Source organism: Pan troglodytes, chromosome 5 (assembly GCF_028858775.2).
Source record: "Pan troglodytes isolate AG18354 chromosome 5, NHGRI_mPanTro3-v2.0_pri, whole genome shotgun sequence".
In the NCBI taxonomy this organism is placed as follows: Eukaryota; Metazoa; Chordata; class Mammalia; order Primates; family Hominidae; genus Pan; species Pan troglodytes.
Window position 1 is genome coordinate 169,410,967 of NC_072403.2, and position 22,146 is coordinate 169,433,112.

Consider the following 22,146-nt stretch of genomic DNA (forward strand, 5'->3'; position numbering starts at 1 on the left):
GAATGAGCGTGTCCCGAGGCGGCAGCTGCTGCGCGGGATAAACCCGGAAGAAGCCGCGAGACGGACTGAAGTCGGCCAGGAGCGCACTGCGCGGCGGGGCCGCGGGCGCCCGACCCCATCCCTACTTGGGCGATGCCACAGGGAGCCCCGCGCCTTCCACAGCCCAGGGCGCCCGCCCGAGGGGACTGGGGCTGGAATCTCGCTGCGCCGGTGCCCTGGCTTCGCGGGCGAGGAGGAGGAGGAGCAGGAGGAGGAGCCGCGGGTGAGGCGCGGGGCCACCGCCCACCCGGCCCGGAGGAGGCGGACCCACTCGGAGCGCCGCGCGCGCGCCGGGCTGAGCCTTGCAAACAAGTGTCTGTGCCGTGTCCCCGCGGCCCTCCTCGCGCCGGGGCCGCTTCCTCCGGGTAGGAGGGAGCAAGGGAGCCCTCGCCGCGCGGCCCGCGAGCCGCCGCCGCCCTCGGCCCGCGCATCCCCGCGCGGGGGCCGCGGATTCGACTAGGCTGCCAGGCGCAGCGACACCAGTTCGCGGTGCCAGCGGCGCCCCGGCTCTCGCCGAGAGGCTCCTGACAGAAAAACGTGCGTGGTTGTCCCCACCCCTGGGAGGGGTTGCCGGTGCCGCGCGCGGCCGCCCAGTCGCCAGCGCTCTCTCCTGGGAGGATCCGCTGCCGGAGGAAGGAGTGGACCCAACCTGGCCGCGGCGCAGAAGTGGCTCCCGAGGAAGCCGGCGCCGGGGCCGCCGCCTCGTGTCCCCTCGGGGCGCAGTGCTAGGGGGTCGGCGGGCCAGAGCCGAGGCGCGGCCGGGGAGCCGGGGGCTGCGGGGCCGAGCGGGCAGCCGCGCGAGGGGGCGGGCGCTCGGCGACCCGGGGGCCGGCCGGGCTGAGCCCCGCGCCCCGGGACGCGGGCTGGAAGCGACGGAGGAGTGCTGCCGCGGGCTGCGGACCAGCGCCGTCCCCTCACGGAGCGGGGATTCTGCTATGACAGTTGGGCTCCCCGGAGGGTTAACCTGGGTGTCCTCGGCAAAGTTGTCGCCGAGCCGGGAGCCCGTGTAGGGGCCGCGGCGCCGCGGCTCGGGGGGCGGCCGGGCGGCCGGCGGCGGTCGTGGCTCGGCGGGGCCCGCGCGGCCGGGGGGCTCCTGGGGGTGTGCGCCCCCAGCCGGCTGCCCTCGTGGATGCCTCCCGGCGGCGGCGGGCCCATGAAAGACTGCGAGTACAGCCAGATCAGCACCCACAGCTCCTCCCCCATGGAGTCGCCCCACAAGAAGAAGAAAATCGCGGCCCGGAGGAAATGGGAGGTGTTCCCGGGAAGAAACAAGTTCTTCTGCAACGGGAGGATCATGATGGCCCGGCAGACGGGCGTCTTCTACCTGACGCTCGTCCTCATCCTGGTCACTAGCGGACTCTTCTTCGCCTTCGAGTAAGTGGTGGCGACCGCTCCCCCGACGCCGCGCTCCCCTCGTCTCCCCTGTCCCCCGCCCCTCCTCGGGCTGCTTTCGTTTTCTAGAAGCCTTATCTACTGTAAATTGTTATATAATGCCAGTCTGCGCTCCCTCTTTTTTCTTTTAAAGGTCTGATTGCTTTTGGGCCCCCGGAAAGAACACCGTTCTGGGCTGGGCTCCTGGGAGCAGGGCGGGAAGGGGTCCACTTGGAAGGGGGGCCAGGCCTTGCTGCTCCAGGTGGCGGATGGGACCCAGCAGGTGGGGCCGCCGGTCCCTGATCCTTGGGGCGCTCTCTACCGAGTTTGGGGACCCAACAAATCAGCCCAGATGTAGCCTGCCGTGGGAAGGTGGGGTGCGATAGATTCCTAAGTCAGGGATACATGGAACTGGCTTTTTCCCCCTTGCTGACAACATACAGGGCATCTTCTTAAGCTCAGTTGACTGAATCTCCCATGTAACTTCGACGAATAATTGAGGAATCTTGGCTATTTCAGGTTTCAAAGTGTCGGCTGCCTAGTGTGCCCTGGATAGATCATTTCATTCTCCAGCCTCCTACATACTCACTCTGGATTAACAATTTCTTATTTGCCATGAGGTTTCTAAACTCTTCACTTTCAAAAAGGTTGCAATAAAAGGTGTCCAAAACAAACAATTTGGGAACATGTGAAAGGAGACCTTAGGTCTGTTAAGGAAGAGGATGACACTACGTGACAACTTCCAATTCCAGAAACAGTCTGGACTTTAGGGATTATATCTGGGGGGGAAAAAAAGCGCATGCAAGTCTTCACCGTTTTCAGGAAAATCAAATTGGCCAGTAGCAACTGTCCTCCTGCCAACTAATGAAAGGTCTTCTTATTTATTAGCAGTGATTAGATAAAGCAGTTAAACCACATTCCAATCAATTTCGGTTGCTCTTTTTGCATCCAACATTTGGAATGCAACTCCTTATGTAATTTCTGGTATCCTATGTTCAATGAAAGGTGGAGTTACTTTTTTCCCCTCAGAATTTAAAAAAAGCAATATATTTATAGGGAGCTCTTCTTTGGGCTTCCCAAATCCTGGTTATTATTGGGTTTGATACTCCTTCAGTCTCCGCCTCCTCCTGTTGGGTAGGCTCAATTAAAACCTTTTGAATTTATTTACTTTTGTTTCTGATCAGGATTAATAGGCTCTAATTTTGTGCCTGGCTTTTGCTCTTCCAAATGCTGTCTCAATTGGAAATGAATGATCTCTTGACAACGTAATACTTGTCGCTCAAAGCCCTCTGACTCTCAGGAGAAACGTTTTGTATCTGGACACTGTGCTCTGATTAGCAGCTTTAAGAGGACTGAGTTAGACCAGGCGATGAGAAGGATCTCTGATTTAAGCGAATTCCCCTTCCCCAGTCCTTCTCACACACAACTCCTCTTCCCCATTTCCGATGGTATGTGCAGTTCCCGGGTCCCCCTTGATGTTTAGGTTCTGTGTCTGTTTGACACTAGTAGGTAGAGTCAGTGGGGAGACCTGTGGGCGGGAGGGGAAGGGTGTGAACAGGCATTCAGAGTGGCAGGGAGACACACTCTACTCATGCTGCTGTTGCTCCCATGGGCCCCCATTGAGAGCAGCCTCTTGTCCTTACAGACCCTGGAAACTGGAAGAAGGGGCATAGAGGTTCCCCATGAGTTTACGTTATCTGTTAGGATGAACACCGGCACTGGAAGCATGATGCCATGTGGTTTAACAGAAATGCCATCTCTCTAATGGTGAATTTAGTTACAGGTGGTCCTCTAGTTGCAGAGTATTAACTGTGTTCCTAAAGTTTTTTTTAAAAAAATCTTGAACAGATCCAAATTGGCACTTTTGCTCTTTTTAGCGATTTTAACTGTGGAGAAAATGGGTTAATTTTGTGATTCTGTTGCAGAGCTTCAGCCACAAGTGTGCTCCATGGAGGATGATGAATATTTCATTTTCTGTATATACCCAAATCCCCACTGTATGCTTAGGTATCCCCCCAAGTTATTACTTAACATCTTTTATTTTCTTCATTCAAACATAGCTTCTAACCAAACCATCATAAATTCATTTTCGTTTCTTGATCTCTGCGTGTGTTTTTTCAAGAGTTCCCAAAAGTCCTCACTAGCAGGTTGTTAGGGATCTTTCTCTGTGTCAGTGTTATGTTAACTGATGACTGTAGGAATAAATGTGTGCCCCGGGATTTTATTAGTTGCTATTTGCAGCATCTTTTTTATATCAGCTCTGGGGGAGTATATGTGTGTATATGTGTGTGTGTTTGCTCTCCATGGGTGTTGCTTCAACTAGGCAATTTGACATTTCAAGAAAACAAGAGGCCCATCCTAGTATGATGCCTCTGTTTGGAAAAATCAGAGGCTATTCGAGCTACAGAATATTATGGTTTAGCTGAGAATATTTGTCACTGTATTGCTTTCAAATTCTTTATTCATAAATTAAATAACCAATTTGACCAAATTAATTTGCTAGAGATCAAAGAACAAGTTAACCCCATACAGAGGAAGAAAATACCAACAGGCCAATCCCTAAGCGAGATCCAGAGGAAATGCCAGTACTGCCTGCCCCTGGCCTGCCTTTCTCCTGCCTTCCTCTAGTTATGTGGTCCTCTATTTTGATTGTTTAATTTCATGTCTAGATAGCTTTTTTAAAAATTTATTTTTAATTTTTTATAGAGATGGAGTCTGCCTATGTTCCCCAGGCTGGTCTTGAACTTCTGGCCTCAAGTGATCCTCCCGCCTTGGCCTCCCAAAGTGCTGGGATTATAGATGTGAGCCACTGCACCTGGCCATCATGTCTAGATAGCTTTTTATTGGAGACAGAGTCTCACTGTGTTGTCCAGGCTGGAGTGCAGTGGCACAATCGTGGCTCACTGTAGCCTCGACCGCCGAGGCTCAAGCGATCCTCCCTTCTCGGTCTCCTTAGTAACTGGAACTGTAGGCGTGCACCACCACGCCCAGCCAAGTTTTGTATTTTTTGTAGAGACATAGGGGTCTCACTATGTTGCTCACTATGATCCTGGGCTCAAGCGATCTCCTGCTTTGGCCTCCCAAAGTGCTGAGATTATAGGCATGAGCCACAGCACCTGGCTATCATGTCTAGATAGCTTTTAATATTAGTAAAATTCATTGTCAAACATTAGAATTGCGTTTCCCCAGTTACACAAAAGCAAATAAAATGTGTGACAAAAAGAGTGAATAACTTAGTCATTTAGTTTTAGCCCTCCCCTGTCTGCAATTCTTCTCTCATCCCAGCTCTCATTCCTGACCTTGAACAGATGGACAAGAAAGTTTGTCTGAGAGAAATGAACTTACTAGAACTCAGCAACAGGTGTTGATACAGTCTTTAACCCCTGGAGAAAGGCAGGGTAGAAATGATTATTCCCACATCAAAGACGAAGTGACAGAGGCTTGGTGAGGTTAGTCATCTAGGGTTGCACAGCTAATTAGTGGGAAGGCTTCTGGCTGCAAAGCCAGTGCTCTTTCTGACTAATTGTGCTGCTCCTCGTTCAAGTCTAGAGTACTGGTTAAAGGCATGGATTTTGGAAGGACAGACCCTAAGATTATTACTAGCAGTATAAGCCTGGGCAAATGATTGGTCTTTTTTAAGCCTTAGTTTCCCAATCTGTAAACTGAGATTAATAATAATCTACCTTTAAATGATGGGAAGATTAAATAGAAAATGTATACTTTGCACAGTATACAGTATAGTATATACAGTACAGTATACGGTATACTGTGTACCAGTGTTTGGCACATAGCAAGGGCTCAATAAATGGCTCATATTGTTAGAGTAAATCTTAGAAGTAGCCCCCCAAGGACTCTGGTCACCCTTTTCTGAGAGCATTTTGAGGAAGGGAACATGTAGGTTAAGAAGCAACTCTGACTGTGAAAAAGCTCACGACTGTGCAGTCCGCTATTAAAGTAAAAACCTGGCCGGGCACAGTGGTTCACGCCTTTAATCCTAGCACTTTGGGAGGCCGAGGCAGGAGGATCACTTGAGCCCAAGAGTTCGAGACCAGCCTGGGCAACATAGTGAGACCCCATCTCTAAATTTTTAAATAAAAATTTTAAAATATACAAATAAAATAAGCACCTTTGTGTGAGTCCAAGGAGCCTCTGTGAAGCTGTGGCTTTGCTGTTACCCATTCAGAATGGGAGTCCTTCAGGGATGTCTGGGGACCTGTCCTTATCCAGACTGGATTTCATTTTTGTTTTTGAAGCCACCATCCCAGAACAGTGAAGACAGTACAGAAAGCTACTAGAAGCAACCAGATGCAATCCTGTACTCTTTCTCAAGCAGGGAGGGACTGCTTATCTGTTGGCATCTTTATGCACTGTGTGGAGTACTGATGAAAAGTGACAGAATTTCATAGCTGTGTTTAGGGGAGGTGGGGAGCTGACTGCAGTGCTATCCAGACAGCTCACCCTCTTTGCAGCTATTAAGAGTCTCATCAAGGCTGTCTATGCGATGTCGTCATTCTCACATTCCCAGAAGTAGAATTTGAAAAGATCAGTGAACATTAACAATTTCTTCTTCTCCCTGACATATGCACACATACAGCCTGCTTTTGTTTATAGTTGTAATTTTTAAAATAAAAAATCTTTGGTCCTGAAATATTAAACTTTCATAGTCTTGCTCACTGGGGCAGAATGAAGGAAACAAACTGAGAGGCTGGGTGAGGTTTGTGTTTTCAGCAGCATCATATGAGGTGAGGAATGTCTGCTTAGATCTGGGGCTTGACTGGGTCTCCGCATTCTACACTGCCACCACAGACAAGTTTGGAGGTGTTCCTGGGGCTCAGACACTTGAAAACATGGGGACATTCTCAAATTTCTCATCACTATAAGTCCATTGAAGGGTTTTTTAAAAATCTCTCTTTCTCTCTTTTCCTCCCTCCTTCCTTCCCTTCTTCTTTTTACATTTAGCTAATTCCTCTGAAAAAAAAAACGGTGAATAATTGGAAGTCAGTAGAACTGGGATCATGTTTGCCTTGAAGATGGAACTTGGGGCTATCCCCTGCAAATAGAAGTGTCATTTCCAAGAACAACGTCTCTGTTATAGATGGGTAACTTATTTTCTAGTAGAGGGTGCTGCCTTTATAATATAGAATAACCCCATATTTTCTTACCACCCCCTGGCCATGCAGAACTGCATCAACCTCTCCACCATCTCAGAAAATATCTGCGTAGGGTCTCATCGGTTTTTTCTAAGTGCTGTGCCTCATGGAACACCATGGGGTTGATACAGACAATACATGACCCTCAGGACCTTACCACAGGACAGTGCCTAGGAACATAGTACATGGAGCCAAGGACGTTTATAACCCACTGTGGTTCCACAAGAACTTTAGGTGACTTGAAAACCTTATGATCCATTGACATGAAAGCACTAACCCATTCATTTGTGTACATGATCAACACATGTCAGTTCCTTGAGGATAGGGACTCGCCTTGTTCACTGCTGTATCCCCAGGGCTTAGAATAGTACCTGGTCTATGATAGCAAGCTCCCAGTAAATATCTGCTGTTTAATGAAGTAATGGTAATTTTGAAACACTTTGGAAAATACCTTTCTTGTGCTTTAGTTTTTGCATTTTGTAAACCTCTGTACATTAATACAAGTTTATGATTAATAATGTCTTGTAGAACACATTTGCCTCAGAAACTTTGATTATTTGATGTAATTCTTCTGAATTCAAGTGTGTTAAAGCAGAAGAAAAAGCTTTTCTTAATTATTTAGAAAACTAGTGATAACATTGGGATGTTCTCTTGGCTAACCAAGACTTCTTTCTAGTGTTTATTTTTGAACTAAATGCTTTAAGCAAATAAAGCACTCTGGGATATATTTGAATGTTACCTAACAACCACTGGCACCTAGAATAATTTCTCATTTTATAGGCTTTTCACTTTGGACACTTGAATTTATCTAATAAAACTCTGAAGGATACTATTGACTACACATGTTTTATTGTGTTCCCTTTTAGCTAGTGGGAAGTGATACTAAATTGTGCAGAAGGGACTCCTCTAGGTTCCTATAATAAGATAGTGATGGTTAATTATTTAATGGGCCATATCTGCATATCCTGGAGATTTTTTTTTCTTTTTCAGTACAGTGTTGCACATAATTTATTCATGGCAGAGTTATTATGTCTTAGCAAGAAAATTTAAAATAAGAGTTGCAAGGAAATGCATTTGTTATTTTATAGCTGAGGTTGTTAGGAAAGTGAAAAACAGTGGTGATCAATAGATACTTAATTAGTTACATCCAGGAATTTGGATCTAATAAAATGTCAGTTCATTCAGATAAGGGTTGGGGACTAACCTAATGCTTTTGTTCAGTTCATCACTAAATATGAAGGTTAGTCCTGTTTCAAACTTATTTTTATAAACTGGATGATCTTCTACCTCCCCAATTTCCATCTTTTAAAAAATGTAATGTGAGATTAATACAGAAGATGATATGTAACATTTGCAAGTTTTGAAGTAAAATACTGTAAAAAGCACCCATGAAACTACCACCCAACCCAAGAAGCACATCACATCAGTGCTTTGAGTCTACTCGGTCCTCTGTCTTGGCCCAGTCTCATCTTCCTGCCCATCCCTGAGGTCGTCACAGTCTGAGCTTGGTAATTATCAGCACCTTGCTTTGTCTTCTCTCAGGGATTTTGAGTGTGTGTACTCCCAAACAATACGTTGTTTAGTTTGGTTTATTTTTCTTTACAAATATGGTATCATGTATCATGCCATATGTAGTCTTTTAAAAAATGCTAACATTGATTTAATATGGATTTAACATAAGATAGCATCATAGCGTAGTACTTAAAGCAGTCTATTCATGAATCCGTGTAATTCTGCAGATGGCCTAACTTTTATTTTGAAATGATTTCAAACTTCCAGAAAGGTTGCAAGACTAAAGAACTCTGTATAATCTCCATTCAGATGCATCAATTGTTAACATATTTCTGCAATTATTTCTGTCTTTTTCTCTCTCTTCCTCAATCTTGCAATGAATAGTTTCCCCCTCAGACCATTGAAGAGTAAGTTGCAGATATTATGTTCCTTTACATCCAAATACTTCTGCATGTAATTTTTTAAGAAAAAGGATGTTCTCATATAAATACAGTAATGGCATCAGTTTTAGGAAATCTAACATGGATGCAACAGTCCATATTCAGATTTTGCCATTTGTCCCAATATTGTTGGGTGTATCATCATGGTATTTGTTTTCTATTTAACTAATGTATATTTTGTTTCTCTTTTCCACCTTTTGACTTCTTTTAGATGAATTGCATATTTTTGGTATTTCATTTTATCTTTAACAAAGTCTTAGGCTATGTTTCTTTGTGCTATTTTTATTAATTGCTTAAGAGATTACAATGTGCATTTTTAACCAATTACAGTCTATCTCCAAATAATAGTAGTATTCTTCACAAATAATGCAAGAAATAGAAAACATTATAATTCCTCTTACTCCTTCCACCCTTTGTACCCACTGTCATATATTTTACATGCATATATGCTATAAAGCCAGTAATGTTATTATTTTTAAACAATCAATAGCTTTTAAAAGAAAAATAAATTTATGTAAAATAAACATATTTTAAAACATATACACACGTATAAGATATAAAACATATATACGTATGTACATATATTAAATAGAGATAATTTTAAATGGACTTTTATATTTATCTTTATGTATTTACCGTTTCTGGTACTCTTCATTTCTTCTAATTATATCATTTTCCGTTGGCTTAAATTATTATCAGCATTTCTTATATGCAAGTCTGCTGGTGACAAATTATCTTGGTTTTTGCTTTTTCTGAAAAAGTTCATTTTTGTCTTCATTTTAAGAGCATATTTTTACTAGATGTAGAATTCTAGGTTGATAGTCTTTTTCCTATCAGACCTTTGATGATATTAGCCCATGGTCTTCTGATCTGTTGTTTCTGATGAGACCTTAGTTGTTATTTTTTTTAGCATTTCCCCCCATATGTCATGTGTGATATTTCTCCAGCTGATTTTCTCTTTATCTTTTGTTGTCAGTAGTTGGAATATGATAACATGCCTATGTATGGTTTTCTTTACATTTATCCCGCTTGGGGTTTGCTGAGCTTCTTGGATCTGTGGATTGATATCTTTCATCAGTTTTGGAAATTTTTTCATTCTTTTTTCAAATATTTCTTCAGTACCTCTTTTCTTTCCTGGAACTCCAGTTAATTATATATGACATCATTTTATATAGTCCCATACTTTTTAGATACTTTATTCCATGTTTTTGTCAATTCTTTTCTTTTCCTCTTTGTGTTTTAGTTTGGATAATTCCTGTCAGGTTGTCTTCAAGTTAATATTTCTATGTTAAGCCAATTTTGATATTAATTTTTGATATCTTTTTTTATTTTGAACATTTCTGCACTTAAAAAATAGTTTTTAAGGAGTCTGCTTTATTCTGCTGAAATCCTCCATCTGTTCATGGTTGTGTTAATATTTTCTGCTAGATCCTTTCACATGTTTATTAATCATCCTTTAATAATTCCAACATCTACATCATCTCTGAATCTGTTTCTTTGGACTGTTTCTTCTCTTGATTATGGGTTATATTTTCTTTCTTCCTTCATGCCTTGTAATTTTTTTTATTGCATGCCAGACATTGTATGTAAGAGAATTATAAAGTCTATAGTAATTTAAATTCTTTTTTCAGGCCACTAGTGTGTGTGAGTCAATCTAGTTTGTAATGGAAACAGGTTTGGGCCTTGGGAAAGCTTCAGTTAGATTCATTTTTATCACTGGCTTCAAATGTTTTGAGGGCAGAATCAGGACTTCCCCCTTAGCAGGGCTTGAAATCTGAGCCCTGGAAAAACTCTGGAGGTTTTTAAATGCTTCACAGTCCAGGACCAGCTTTCCAAACAGTGGAAGATTTCTGTTTTTCAGCCTGACTGCTGGCTTTTTGGGTCACTGGGGAGTTGTCTTTGTGTCAGTCTTGCACCAAGTTTCTGTACCTCAAGAAATCTTCCCTGTACAGCTGCTGTGCCCCAGCTTTTGGAGGGCTACTGCAGTGGTCCGAGTGAAGGCCTGGAGTACCTCAGAATGACTTTCTCAGTTTTTAGATTCTGACCCTTTTATACCATACCCTGAAGCTAAGTCCTGTAGGCTTCAGAGAAGATGTCTCTCTAGTCTCCTGCCCTAGCCCCAGCCTTTGGTGTAGTTTTGTTGTGTTTTTGGTAAAGTTCATTTGGTAAAGAAAGAGTTGGCTGGTGGCTAGGCCTCCTTGGAATCATAATTCATATGGCAGTCCACATATGGCCATTAATGTGGGTTAAAAATTTATTTGATTTCTCCTCACTCCTGTTTATGGTGGATTCCTGTTCTTCCTGCTGCTTTGCTAGGGAAGGAAGCAGCTATTGGCCTTTTTTCTCTTGGGAAGGACTTGATACATTTAGGCTTCTTTGCATTCTCAGCTCCCTGACAGATTTTTTTCAGACTATGCTTTTGTAGCTAATCTGGCTTGTTCTCATTGTTAGAGTGGGAGTGATTGCTCTCACAACTTTCAACTTGTGATTGTTAAAAACTTAATACTGTATTTCTCGGATTCATTTATGTTTTTGCATATATATGTAATTCATTTTTACTGCTGTAGGATTTGATTGTGTAAATATGCCCAGTTTATTCGTCTCTTTTTAATCTTTCTTTCTTTGACTTCTTACTGATTCTTGGCATTTGCTGTCATTTTGTATGTAATGCGGAATCTGCAAGACTTCCATTTTACAGATTTTGATCCTCTTAAATCTGTCCTGCCAATGACTATGACATCTAGACCCAAATGCTTAGGTCTGGATAAGTGAGAGAGAATTTAGCATGGGATTCATTGGCTTTTATGTGATATTAAAATATTTATTACAATGATAAATCCTAGCTATCAACTGATCATTGAAGTTATATACAATTAAGAGCATGGTTTATAGAAACATATATCCTTATGATGAGTGAGGTACTTTATCATAGATCTTCATCTCCTAGCTTAATTTGATGCTGATTTTTCTTGATTTTAAAAGAAAGTTAATTTTTTTTCTTTTTCTTTATCCCTTGTAATACTTTGTGCTTTGAAGCTCTTCTCTGATCTCATACCTAATGTGTATACAGCCACCCGTGTGTTGGGGGGTTGTCTCTTAGACCGTATTCTTCCTCTCTGTGTCATGTGGCCAGCTTTCTTTGGAAGCCTTGATAGCAAGCGTTTCTGATTGAACCAGCCAGGCCTCTGCTCTTGTAGACTTTCTAGTCTTTGGTGCTTACCTGAGAGAAAAAATTGTTTCCTCTGCCATGACTGGATCCATAATTGAGAGAAAGATGTGTGTGTGTGTGTGTGTGTGTGTGTGTGTGTGTGTGTGTGTGTTCATCCCCCTTGACTCCAATCCTTCTATCTGTAGAAGTTAGATGATCTTTAATTTAGGTCTGTTTTCGCCTTTACCTCCTTTTCCCTTCGTAGCTGGAGCTAACATACCATTAGAGTAGACCTCTCTGTCTCCCTCTAGAGACTTTGGAGGTAGACTTGCTTTCAACTGCAATGGCACTTTTTTATTTTATAACAATTTTTTTAAATTATTTTTTTTGAGATGGAGTTGCCCAGGCTGGAGTGCAATGGTGCCATCTCGGCTCACCACAACCTCTGCCTCCCGTGTTCAAGCAATTGTCCTGCCTCAGCCTCTCGAGTAGCTGGGATTATAGGCGTGCACCATCACACCCAGCTAATTTTGTATTTTTAGTAGAGACAGTGTTTCTCCATGTTGATCAGGCTGGTCTTGAACTCCCACCCTCAGGTGATTCGCCTGCCTCGGCCTCTCAAAGTGCTGGAATTACAGGCGTGAGCCACCGCACCCAGCCTATTTTAGAACAACTTAAGCACACTTTAGCACACTATTTAAAAACAGCAGTATAATCATTTCTGTACATCTTCAAACTAGATTTTAAAAACTGCTGACTTCCATGCTGTTGAGAGCCATGGGAATGAGGTGGGGCCCAGCAAGGCAGCTGATAGAGGAGGGTGTAGCCAACGGCCCTGCCTGTGACTTGCCCTGAGATAATCTTATCAGTGGAGGAATGGCGATCTAACCCACTTGGGAAGGAATTTGAGCTCTATAAGTCTGCTATCTTTTGGTGGTTTTCAGGCGTGGCTCATGAATACAAGGCAACAGCTTATTTTAACACTAAATACCAGCGTCTGTTGGAGATGTTACTTCTACTTGCTGAGAAATGATTGCCCTTCTTGTACTGATCATAGAAATAAAATAAGTCTCTAAAATGTGTGTTCCTGGCAACTTCCTTGACATAATCTGGTATTTTTCTCAGTCTTCACTTTTCCCTTTCTCTCATAAGATCTCTCCTAAGTGTACCATCTCTGGTGGTATAAGATACTGTGTCTACTTTTTCTTGTTTTGAAACTTTTTCTTCCTTTAACTTCTAGGATGTTCCTCTCCCACTTACCTTTAATTATTTCCTATTCTCCTGCATCTTGTATCTCTTCTTTCTTTCTTGCCTTTAAGTAACTTTGTTCCTCTCTCTCCTGCCTGTCTTAACTTTCCTAAGCAAGTTTGCATGGTCATGGTGGTTGCTCTGGCCTTTGCAAATGTGACCTTCATCTCTGTGTCTCTGTCCCCTGCTTAGAGCACCTGCCCCCTGACCTGGCATTTCCTCTTGCCTGTAGAGATCTCTGCCGAGGTGTCCTCTGACTCCCAGAAAGCAAGTCATTGAAAGCTGAATGGCCTGCAGTTTCTTCTCAATAGACAGTCTCAGGGCCCCACCACTCTCAGGAAAGAACATTTCCTGGGTTGCAGAACTGTGGCCTGGGAACATTCTCACTTCCACCCTTCCCGCCTACCCGCCGCCATCAGGCTGTACACCTCCTTTCCTTCCTTATCTCTTAGACCACATTCTTCCTCTCTGTGTCTGTACTGAAGGTTCTGGTTCACAGTCATTTCACGGATTCTTTGACACTTTTCCCATGAAAAGGTGGAGTCTGATTCCTCTCCTCTGGAATATGGGCCAGCCCACATATGAAGGACAGAATGTGTCAGAAATGATGCTGTGTGATTTCTAAGGTGAGGTTAGAAAACATGGCAAGGTTTCCACCTGCTTCTCTCTCTGTCTCTCACTTGGGACGTGCACCTTTGGAGCCCTGAGCTGCCATACAAGAAGTCTAGCTCCCTGGACACCCCATAATACAGAGGCCATGTAGAGGGGTTTAGACCACATAGCAATAGAGGTGACAGTGGAACCCCAGCTGAGTAAATGAACCTTCACGTGCTTCGACTCCCCCACCTCCATGACCCCACCCCACTCCCACTTTTTTGAGCCATCCCAGTGAAAGCCAAATGGAGCAGATATGAGCAGTTCCTGCGGCGCTCTGCCTAAATTGTAGAGTGATGGCCAAAATAACATCATCGTCGTCTTAACCCACTATATCTTGGGGCACTTTATTATACAGCCACAGTAACTGGAAAACTTAACTGCCAGAACGTCTCAAATGAAGTGTTGGGACTGGTTTGGGGCATGCAGCGATTCATGTGTGACCAACAACACTAAAGTTACAGGGCTGAAGTTTGAGAATTTTTAAAAAATGATGGTAAATTCAGGGTCAGCTCTTCCCACTCCCTTCCATTCCAGAATGCTTCTTTGAGCAGGAGAGACAGGGGTTGCAGCCAGTTCGTGCACCCATAATTTTGCCTAATCCCAGCACTTGCTTGGCAGAAGCGGCCCTTCATCTCGTGTGCCCTGGTGGGAAAGTAGTGAGTACTGACAGTTTAGACCCTCACCAGCCCACACCTGGATGGTGTTGCCAGCTTTCTTCCTCACTCCTTGTCTCTATTTTTATTTTTATTTTTAAGATAAGGTCTTGCTCTGTCACCCAGGCTAGAATGTAGTGGCATGATCATAGCTTACCACAGCTGTGACCTGCTGGGCTCAAGCAATCCTCCCACCTCAGCCTCTGGAGTAGCTGGAACTACAGGCACACACCACCACACCTAGCTAATATTTTTTTTTTTTTAGTAGAGATGGGGTCTCACTATGTTGCCCAGGCTGGTCTCGAATTCCTGAGCTCAAGTGATCCTTCCACCTCGGCCTCCCAAAGTGCTGAGATTACAGGTGTGAGCCACCACACCTAGCCTTTCCGTCTCTATTGTTCCTTCACTCTAGCCTTAAAAATCCCAAGTTCCGCCGGGCGCGGTGGCTCATGGCTGTAATCCTAGCACTTTGGGAGGCCAAGGCCGGCGGATCAGGAGGTCAGAAGATCGAGACCATCCTGGCCAGCATGGTGAAACCCTGTCTCTACTAAAATACAAAAAATTAGCCGGACGTGGTGGCACACGCCTGTAGTCCCAGATACTCGGAAGGCTGAGGCAGGGGAATCACTTGAACCTGGGAGGCGGAGGTTTCAGTGAGCTGAGATTATGCCACTGCACTCCAGCCTGGTGACAGAGCAAGACTCCGTCTCAAAAAAAAAAAAATCCCAAGTTTCTTACTGTACTGTGTCTGTTACATATAGTGATAGACTCATATGCCTATTGGGAAACTAAATCTGTGCAAAGCTGTATAAAATCGGTACCTGAGGCCTTTCTATTTTTCTCATAATTTATTAAGAGCAACAGATGAGAGTCTCTGTTCCCTAAGATCTCAGTGTATAGCAGTCCTGTTGATTTAGGTCTGCTTTTGCCTTTCCCTGCTTGTCCCTTCATAGCTGGAGCTAACATACCATTAGAGTACACCTCCCTGTCTCCCTCTAGATATAGAAACACAACTCTCATAGGGACACCTTTTTGACACTGTCATGTACCAGGATGTTCACCCCTCCCTGGGTTAGTGAGAAGACCAGGGGCCTGTTTCACCTGCCGACCGTGCTGTTGACACACCGAGGCCTTTCCAGAAATAGCCTATGGTGGCCTCATGGTCTGCAGAGACTTGCTGTCCCACAAGGGGACAGCTAGGCAAGTAATGACTCCTAGCAAGCTGATCTTTCCAGTGAGCCTCAGATTTATATAATCAAAGCAATTTATCATCTTGAATGCTCCTATTTTGGGGTCTTTTAATGCCATGAGTTTCCCATACACACATTCTTGATGGCAGATAAGGGCATTTTTGAACATAAAAGCCAAAGTCAAGTTAAATTCTGCAGCTATATATGGTCTATTTGTCTTTTTAAGCAGGAAGAATTCTTGACTTAAATTATCTCACACTTACAAACTTGATGCAGATTTTCCTGCCTCTCTTTAAGATTGAAACCTATGCAAGTTAAATTTCAGCGTGGTCCTAACACACACAGTCAAATGGTGATTATGGCTCTATTTGGGAAACACACTGAGTTTGTGTTTGTGTTCTTATTCCATTAGCTATAAGCAAATTTTGCACAGATATTTCAAGAGGTATGCTCTTGTCTTCTTAAAAGTAGATAGATACTAAATGTTGGAGAAGCCTACTCTTCCCATCATAACATTATTACTTAGGATTAACAGTGTTTTATATAGAAACTGTATTTCTTCTTTGGCTAAATAAAAATAAAGATAGGAAGTATTTCTTTTAAACTGTATGCCTTTATTGAGCTGGGAAACTACTGACATTCTATTTTTTAATTTAGAAGTTGAAGTGGCAATGAAGTAGAGTTCCACTTATTTCTATCTAAGTTCTCTGCCTCTTGGCTTCGGATGGTGAGACAAGAATGATCTATCAGGACAATGTCATCACCTTGAACCTGAGATAAAGATTATTCTTGACTCTTATGTGAAATTGTTGATTTTGGAAGGTTGTATGGATTTGTGGACCATAGCTGGTATTGTCAAGACAGATCTCAAGCTTCCCTGAATGGGAGCCCCAGTCAAACGTAAAGGGGGAGACTTAAGTATGGAAATAAATGGAGAGTTGTTCTCCTTACTTCCCATTCTCTCTTCCCTCAGATTTAGTTTTCTTTTGCTGCTGTAATGAGTTGTTACAAACTGAGTGACTTGAAACAACACAGATTGATTATCTTACAGTCTGTACATCAGAAGTCTAGTCTAATCCTGCTCTCCCTGGGCTACAATCAGGGTGTCAGCAGGGCTGTGTTCCTTCTGGCAGCTGTAGGGGAAATTCTCTTTCCTTGCCTTTTTCGGCTTCTGGAGCTATCTTGCAGCCCCCTTCCTCCATCCTCAAAGCCAGCGAGGCTCCGTGTCTTCCTTCCATCATCACACCGCCCTCTGCCTGCAGCCAGGAAGGGCTTTCTGCTTTTAAGAACCCATGGGATTCCCTGGGCCCACCTGGATGACCCAGGAGTTTCAGCTGAAGGCCCTTAATGTATCACAGCTGCAGAGTCCCTTTGGCACTATAAGGTAACGTGTTCACAGGTTCTGGGGATTAGGATGTGGATGTTTTTGGGGGAACGTTATTCTCCCTTCCACATCCGGATTCTTATTGTTCCCTGTATGAAGCTGGACTTGAACTTCTGAAGACTTTTCTGGAGCGCTCTGAAGGGGGCTGTCCCAAGACAGTAGGAGGTGGGAGGGGATTATTTGTCTGGCTGACCACCGTGTCCATCACGGTTAATGACACTTGCCTCTTGCAGATGGGTCCGCCACCCAGCGCAAAGACACAGGCTTTGGGGAGACAAACCCAACTGCCAGGGGAGAGAGAGAGAATCCAGCCTGGCAGGCAGCATGGGGTTAGCTTCCCAGCTCCTCAGCTCCCCAGCCCCCCAGCCCCCCAGCTCCCCAGCTCCCCAGCCCCCCAGCTCCCCAGCTCCCCAGCTCCCCAGCCCCCCAGCCCCCCCGGCTCCCCAGATGGCCCCAGGTAGGCAGAGATTGGGGCAGAGGAGACAGAGTGGACAGTGACTGGATTCAGTAGAGTATGGAAACAGGGATGTGTGTCCCTAGAGAGCAGGGTCCCTGGCCCAAGACTGACGTACTGCTAGAAGCTTTTGCCCAGCAGGCTGGGTGGGCCCAAAAGTGCCAGGCCAGGCTGCAGTCCTGGAGGGAACCTGGCAGGGTCAGGGCAGGGATGTGGTTACTTCCACTGGCATCATGTCAGGTTGGAGGGGCAGCCTGCCGGCAGGGGGAAGAGTCTCTAATGCCAGGTGGGGCTGTTGCTGCTCTGTCCCCTCTGGGGCTAAATTGAGGGCCTGCTGAGCCATCCTTCATTTGGGGGGAGGAAAGGGAAGCAGAGGCTGGAGGCCAGGCTGAATCTGACATCTAACTCAATTTCCTTCTCAGTGCGGGATAGTCCTGTCTCCTCCAAAGAAGATTTTAAAGTACATCAGTGTCCCCCTGCCCCCACCAAGATAGAATAATGGGAATAATTACTGATGCTCCAGAAACAGCTTGAATAAGTACTCTTCCTTCTGGGCCAGGAAGACTGTGAAGATGTCTTATAAGAACACAGTTGATTGTATCAAATTAAAATGTTTCTTATTTTGTAATACATTTTGCCATTCTTACTTATTTTCCATTTTTTGCTTAGAGAAAGGAATTCTGTCGTTATAATGACTCCTCTGAAACGATGGCTTATTGCATCTCCACTGACCAGTACAAGAGAAGAGGAAAAGCTCTATGTGTCTGACAGTAAACATTAAGTGGGGATTTAGCTTGCTCATTTCCACAACATCCACAGTTAGGTTAATTCAGTCTCCAAAGAAAAATGATTTTACTTGAAATGTCTGGTCGTATACATGGATCAAAATAATTAAGACATTTATGAAGCTCTGCAGTTTTCTGGAGGGGACCTGCATGACTGTTTTCCAGAAAGTTATCAGACCTTGCTTTCCTGATTAGCAGCAGTTAGGGGGGTGGATAAAAGCACCCCTTCAGAGCAATCTCATTTCCATTTCAGGCCACTTATTTTTTCCAACTTTTTTTCCGTATCTTCATAAATGTTTCACTCTTCTTTTGTTAGTATTTCTTAGTCTCTTGAGTCAAGAAATATTTACTGAGTATGATTGCATGCATAAGTAGTGTGCGTTAGAGATATGATACCTGTAAGACACCACAGTGCCGGGTAGATCCGGGTGCCATTGTCTGTTGCCAGGGCCGAAGTTGGCATTTTGTAAGTGTTCGAATAAGCACCATGCCGTGGGATAAGAAAGAAAAGTGTGTGCCTCATCTGTCATCTGTAGTTGTGTATATATGCCCTGTCTTCGGGCGGACTTAGGTCTCTTCTCATAATTTGTGCCTTTTTGCTCATAACAGTCTGGTTTCAAAGGCACAAAAACAGTTGTTGTTATTGTACTTATATGAAGAATACAGAGCTCCTAGAAGGTTGATGAGTTCATGAAGAAGAAAGCTCTGGAACCAGGATCCCTCACCTTGGTGGACTTCCCACCACTGGAGCGGCTTCCCTGCCGGACCAGGGTTGACCCCGGCAAGGGCTCTCCCAGGCGCACATTCCTTTGCACATTGCAGCTGTTGGGAGACCGTACGTGATCTCACCATTCTCCATGGCCCCTTTCCATAGACCAGGCTGGCTGGGTGGCTCTGATCCTGATGCCCCACATGGCACTTTCTGCAGGTGCAGGTCCAAGGTGGGCCTGCAGCAAGGACTGGTCAGATTACTTTGAAAGGGGACAGGGAGGGTGACATTTGGGGCAAGGAGAGTTTTACTCAGAACCATTTGTGTTGTCACCATCAGGGCTGGATTAAAACCTTTCAAAAGCCATCAACACTGAGAAGTGTATGGTAACCTCCTTCTCCATTACCATGTGTAATTTATATACTGAAATACATTGTGAACCATAACATTTAACTTTTCCCATTTGCAAAATTCTGAATAAATTCATTGAAACTGAACTTTTTTTATTTTTTCTTGCCCCTTCCTGCTGCTTCCCTAGACCTTGGTGTGGTCCACCCTTGGGCAGCTCAGTGGAGGTCCCACTCACAGACAGTGGGACAGAGGGATAGAGCCACACCGCCAGCCACAGCTCTGCAGGCCTTTTTTGGTGACCCTCTCCCTGTGTGAGAAAGGCTGCTGTCACCTTCATCCTGAGAGCTGCTCCCAGCACTGTGCTCTGTTCCTGGGAAGGCAGCAGTGGGGTTGATGACTGGATAGCCCCTGCTGCACCCTGTACCTCCAAACAGTGCCCTTCAAACTTTTAAAGGGTGACCTACACCCTCTACATCCAGCAACACATCATGGAGATCCAGGACACACACACACAGAGAAAGGAAAATTTCATGAAACAACACTTAATCTGACCATGTGTAGTGAACTCTATTCTATTCTACTCTATTGTTTATTCTAGAATATTTCACTTAAATAATGCTTTGATTTCATGACCCACAACCTGCAACTTGGAAAACACTACTCCATACCCCAGTTCCCTGAGTCCCTCGCTGCTGCCCATGGATGTCAGGATGCCTCGTACTCTTGTGTTCACCCTGCTGTGCCTTCTGCTCAAAACACTCCTGCCCTATTCCAGCCACGAACCTATGAAATGCAAATAGCGGACGCCTTCCTGATGCCCCTGGCAGTAACCCTGCGGCGTTCCCCCAGGTCCCGCTGTCTTCCTTTGGCTCTGCCTCTTACCAGTGAGTGCCAGGCTCCCTGTGCAGCTGTGCACGCCTTTATCATCCCCTGGCCTGTGCACTCACCAAGCCCAGAACCCTGTCTTATTGATCTTTGTCTCCTGTGCCTCTGGTACTAGTGTGTGGCTCACAGTGGGCACTAAATCAGTCTTTCTAGCACTGCATTGAAAACAATATGCCCTTGAGTGGAGGAGACAGCCAAAACTTGCTGTTAAACCTAGGTGCATCCATTTCAGGGTTTCCATGTGTGGAGTGTTTTCATTAGCCGCCTTCATTATTTATTTATCAGATGCCAAAGCCTTGCCACAAGAAGCACTGATGTAACTTATCAGTAACCCAATGTTGAGATGTAGAGTTCAAAGATAAATAGAAACGTTGTTTCAAATAATGGACTCTAAAAAAAGCTTTTTTTTAGAAGCATAAAAATATGTCAAAATAGGCACTTTTCAAAATAATACTTTCTTCTTGTTAACTATTGTCAATCTTTTGGTACACTGTATGTAGAATGTTACTGGGTATACATACAGGCACCATTTTTCTTTATTTCTGATCATACAAGGGTAGAACTGGTTAAAATGCCCTCATTTTATAGACGAAGAAACTGAGGCCCACGGGGCTGGATGACGTTGTGAGATGCGCACCTGCTGAGGTCTCAGCTGCAGTAGTGAGATGCGCACCTGCTGAGGTCACCCTGCAGTAGTGAGATGCGCTCCTGCTGAGGTCTCAGCTGCAGTAGTGAGATGCGCTCCTGCTGAGGTCTCACTGCAGTAGTGAGATGCGCACCTGCTGAGGTCTCACTGCAGTAGTGAGATGTGCTCCTGCTGAGGTCTCAGCTGCAGTAGTGAGATGCGCACCTGCTGAGGTCTCAGCTGCAGTAGTGAGATGCGCACCTGCTGAGGACACCCTGCAGTAGTGAGATGCGCACCTGCTGAGGTCACCCTGCAGTAGTGAGATGCACACCTGCTGAGGTCTCAGCTGCAGTAGTGAGATGAGCACCTGCTGAGATCACAGCTTCAGTAGTGAGATGCACACCTGCTGAGGTCACAGCAAGTGATATGTGCACCTGCTGAGGTCTCAGCTGCAGTAGTGAGATGCGCACCTGCTGAGGTCATAACTGCAGTAGTGAGATGTGCACCTGCTGGGTCACAGCAAGTGAGATGAGCACCTGCTGAGGTCATAACTGCAGTGGCGAGATGTGCAGCTGCTGAGGTCACACTGCACTAGTGAGATGTGCACCTGCTGAAGTCACAGCAAGTGAGATGCGCACCTGCTGAGGTCACACTGCATTAGTGAGATGTTCACCTGCTGAGATCACACTGCACTAGTGAGATGTGCACCTGCTGACGTCACAGCAAGTGAGATGTGGACCTGCTGAGGTCATAACTGCAGAAGTGAGATGTGCACCTGCTGAGGTCACAGCAAGTGAGATGAGCACCTGCTGAGGTCATAACTGCAGTAGTGAGGTGCACACCTGCTGAGGTCTCAGCTGCAGTAGTGAGATATGCACCTGCTGAGGTCGCAGTTGCAGTAGTGAGATGCGCACCTGCTGAGGTCTCAGCTGCAGTAGTGAGATGTGCACCTGCCAAGGTCGCAGCGGGAGTAGTGAGATGTGCATCTGCTGAGGTCACAACTGCAGTAGTGAGATGCGCACCTGCTGAGGTCTCAGCTGCAGTAGTGAGATGCGCTCCTGCTGAGGTCTCAGCTGCAGTAGTGAGATGCGCACCTGCTGAGGTCTCAGCTGCAGTAGTGAGATGCGCACCTGCTGAGGTCTCAGCTGCAGTAGTGAGATGCGCACCTGCTGAGGTCTCAGCTGCAGTAGTGAGATGCGCACCTGCTGAGGTCTCAGCTGCAGTAGTGAGATGCGCACCTGCTGAGGTCTCAGCTGCAGTAGTGAGATGCGCACCTGCTGAGGTCTCAGCTGCAGTAGTGAGATGCGCACCTGCTGAGGTCTCAGCTGCAGTAGTGAGATGCGCACCTGCTGAGGTCTCAGCTGCAGTAGTGAGATGCGCACCTGCTGAGGTCTCAGCTGCAGTAGTGAGATGCGCACCTGCTGAGGTCTCAGCTGCAGTAGTGAGATGCGCACCTGCTGAGGTCTCAGCTGCAGTAGTGAGATGCGCACCTGCTGAGGTCTCAGCTGCAGTAGTGAGATGCGCACCTGCTGAGGTCTCAGCTGC

At 45.3% G+C, this 22,146-nt stretch overlaps 1 protein-coding gene across 3 annotated transcripts in view; it reads left to right on the forward strand.

Moving 5' to 3' along the window:
- The first annotated feature begins 336 nt into the window (after nucleotides 1–336).
- ZDHHC14 (zinc finger DHHC-type palmitoyltransferase 14) overlaps nucleotides 337–22,146 on the forward strand; it is a 299,718-nt gene continuing 277,908 nt past the window's right edge. The window contains exon 1 of one of the 3 annotated variants that reach the window (XM_016956526.4): nucleotides 337–1,413. In XM_016956526.4, the coding sequence (XP_016812015.2) occupies nucleotides 1,169–1,413 (245 nt within the window). In that variant the 5' untranslated portion in view covers nucleotides 337–1,168. The remainder of the gene's footprint in view (nucleotides 1,414–22,146) is intronic. The other 2 variants (XM_001143896.7, XM_009452302.5) reach the window with 2 other exon arrangements.